This window comes from Sinocyclocheilus grahami, unplaced genomic scaffold (genome assembly GCF_001515645.1).
Source record: "Sinocyclocheilus grahami isolate Dianchi unplaced genomic scaffold, SAMN03320097.WGS_v1.1 scaffold1121.1, whole genome shotgun sequence".
NCBI classification, from domain to species: domain Eukaryota; kingdom Metazoa; phylum Chordata; class Actinopteri; order Cypriniformes; family Cyprinidae; genus Sinocyclocheilus; species Sinocyclocheilus grahami.
Window position 1 is genome coordinate 309302 of NW_015506300.1, and position 2379 is coordinate 311680.

Genomic DNA, 2379 nt, shown 5'->3' on the forward strand with positions numbered 1-2379 from the left:
GTGTGTGTGTGTGTGTGTGAGAGAGAGAGAGAGAGAGAGAGAGAGAGAGAGAGAGAGAGTGTGTGTGTGTGTGTGTGTGTGTGTGTGTGTGTGTGTGTGTGTGTGTGTGTGTGTGTGTGTGTGTGTGTGTGTGTACAGTCAAACCAAAATCTAAATTTATTCAGAAACCTTCAACATTTCTCAAATGATATCACAGTTTATTCACTATAGTTTAGAAAATGGTAATAAAATATGACAAGAGCTCGGAGTTAAACTGTGTCAGAACAAATTCATCTTGATAATCTCAGATAACTTTGATAGAAAGGTATGTAATGAATTGGGTTGAATAGCTGTCAGCTGTTAAATTTAAGAACACAATTAGATAAAACCAATTCAGCTCAATCAATTACCAAGCAGTGCTTCATTGTGTTCAGTCTGTAATTTTTGGTCCCAAATGTTTATCAGTTTTACTGGTAGTCCACTGTATGAAGAATTTTTGGGTGTAATATGTCACAGTTTACTTTATTTTGCTCTCCTCACTTACATTTATGAACCATAGTGTCCTGCACCCACTAGTAAAAAAATATCAAAAAATTATATCTGGTCTCTGAATCATTTTTGGTTTGACTGTGTGTGTGTGTGTGTATATATATAAAAATCTAAATATATATCTAAAATGTAAAGTAAAATGAAAACAGAAAACAAATATTACATATCAACAAAAATGATAATAGTAATAATATATTAATTATATTAAAATAGCTAAAATAAAAATGTTTTGAAACCACAACCTACTTTGCTCCCATAATGTGAACAAAAACCTTGCAGGAACATGCCTGGGGGAAAAACTTATATCATGAATAAAGAACATATATTTAGGACCATTAAGTGTTTTTTGCATCGTAACATTAATTTCATGCCGATTAAGAACATTTCTGTCCTTAATTCTCTGATATGCACATAAATGCACACTCTATACATCTCTACTTTTCCTAGTGTAGGGTGTGTTGTAATACCTGACTGTGTTTGTGTTGTATTTTTAGGCACAGACGGCTTTACTCGCTCGCTTTCTCGCCGTTGGCAAGTTCTGCTACGAGACGAGAAACTTCGCCACAGCCATGCAGATTCTGTCGGGGCTGGAGAACGTGATCGTGAGGCAATTACCGGTAAGACACGAAACGGTGCTTAACCGCTTTCTCTGAATCCTCTCGAGGTGATAAATGATCGTGCGCTGAGAGAGTCATAACCTCATAAGCTCCACTGGAGTTGTTATTGTTGCTGTATCTTATCTGGAGGCTCCAGCAGCTGAAATGTTAATTGCATGTCCGTTAAACTGATTAAACACCAGCTCGGTTTAAAAGCATCACGGGGTTAGAATCGACATTCAGCATGTTGTGCAGAAACAAAGCAATGTTCGTTATATTTAGCGTGAAATTAAATTGCGTGATGAATGTTTCTCATAAGCCATGCTTATTGGGGTCTTCGTTGGTTTGACAGTATGTCTCTTGTGTTGTGGATGTGTTGAACGCAGGCGTGGAAGCAGCTCTCGCTGAAGGTGTGCGAGGCTCTGGAGGAGCTCAGGGCTCTGCAGGTCAGACGCTCACATCGACATCAACACTCCAAAACACACAAGCTCCAGCCTATCTCTAACGCTCAGAACGCCGGAGATTTCATGCTTTCTAATGTTATTGCATTTATAATATTAATAATAATAAAAAATAGTATTATTGCATTATGTAATATCTATATCATTAATAATATTAACAATAAAACTGCTATTTATTTTAATTGTTTCAATTATTTGTTTTAATTGTTTAATACTTAATGCTTTCTACTTTTATTACATTTATAATATTAATATTAATAATAATAAAAAATAGTATTATTGCATTATGTAATATCTATATCATTAATAATATTAATAATAAAACTGCTATTTATTTTAATTGTTTCAATTATTTGTTTTAATTGTTTAATACTTAATGCTTTCTACTTTTATTACATTTATAATATTAATATTAATAATAATAAAAAATAGTATTATTGCATTATGTAATATCTATATCATTAATAATATTAATAATAAAACTGCTATTTATTTTAATTGTTTCAATTATTTGTTTTAATTGTTTAATACTTAATGCTTTCTACTTTTATTACATTTATAATATTAATATTAATAATAATAAAAAATAGTATTATTGCATTATGTAATATCTATATCATTAATAATATTAATAATAAAACTGCTATTTATTTTAATTGTTTCAATTATTTGTTTTAATTGTTTAATACTTAATGCTTTCTACTTTTATTACATTTATAATATTAATATTAATAATAATAAAAAATAGTATTATTGCATTATGTAATATCTATATCATTAATAATATTAATAAT

General features: G+C 30.4%; 1 protein-coding gene across 1 annotated transcript in view; it reads left to right on the plus strand.

Moving 5' to 3' along the window:
• The window catches only part of LOC107567013 (protein very KIND), a 72602-nt gene that overhangs the window by 63974 nt on the left and 6249 nt on the right, over positions 1-2379 (plus strand). Inside the window, exon 27 of the mRNA XM_016252595.1 lies at positions 1023-1145. Coding sequence (XP_016108081.1) covers positions 1023-1145 — 123 coding nt within the window. The remainder of the gene's footprint in view (positions 1-1022; positions 1146-2379) is intronic.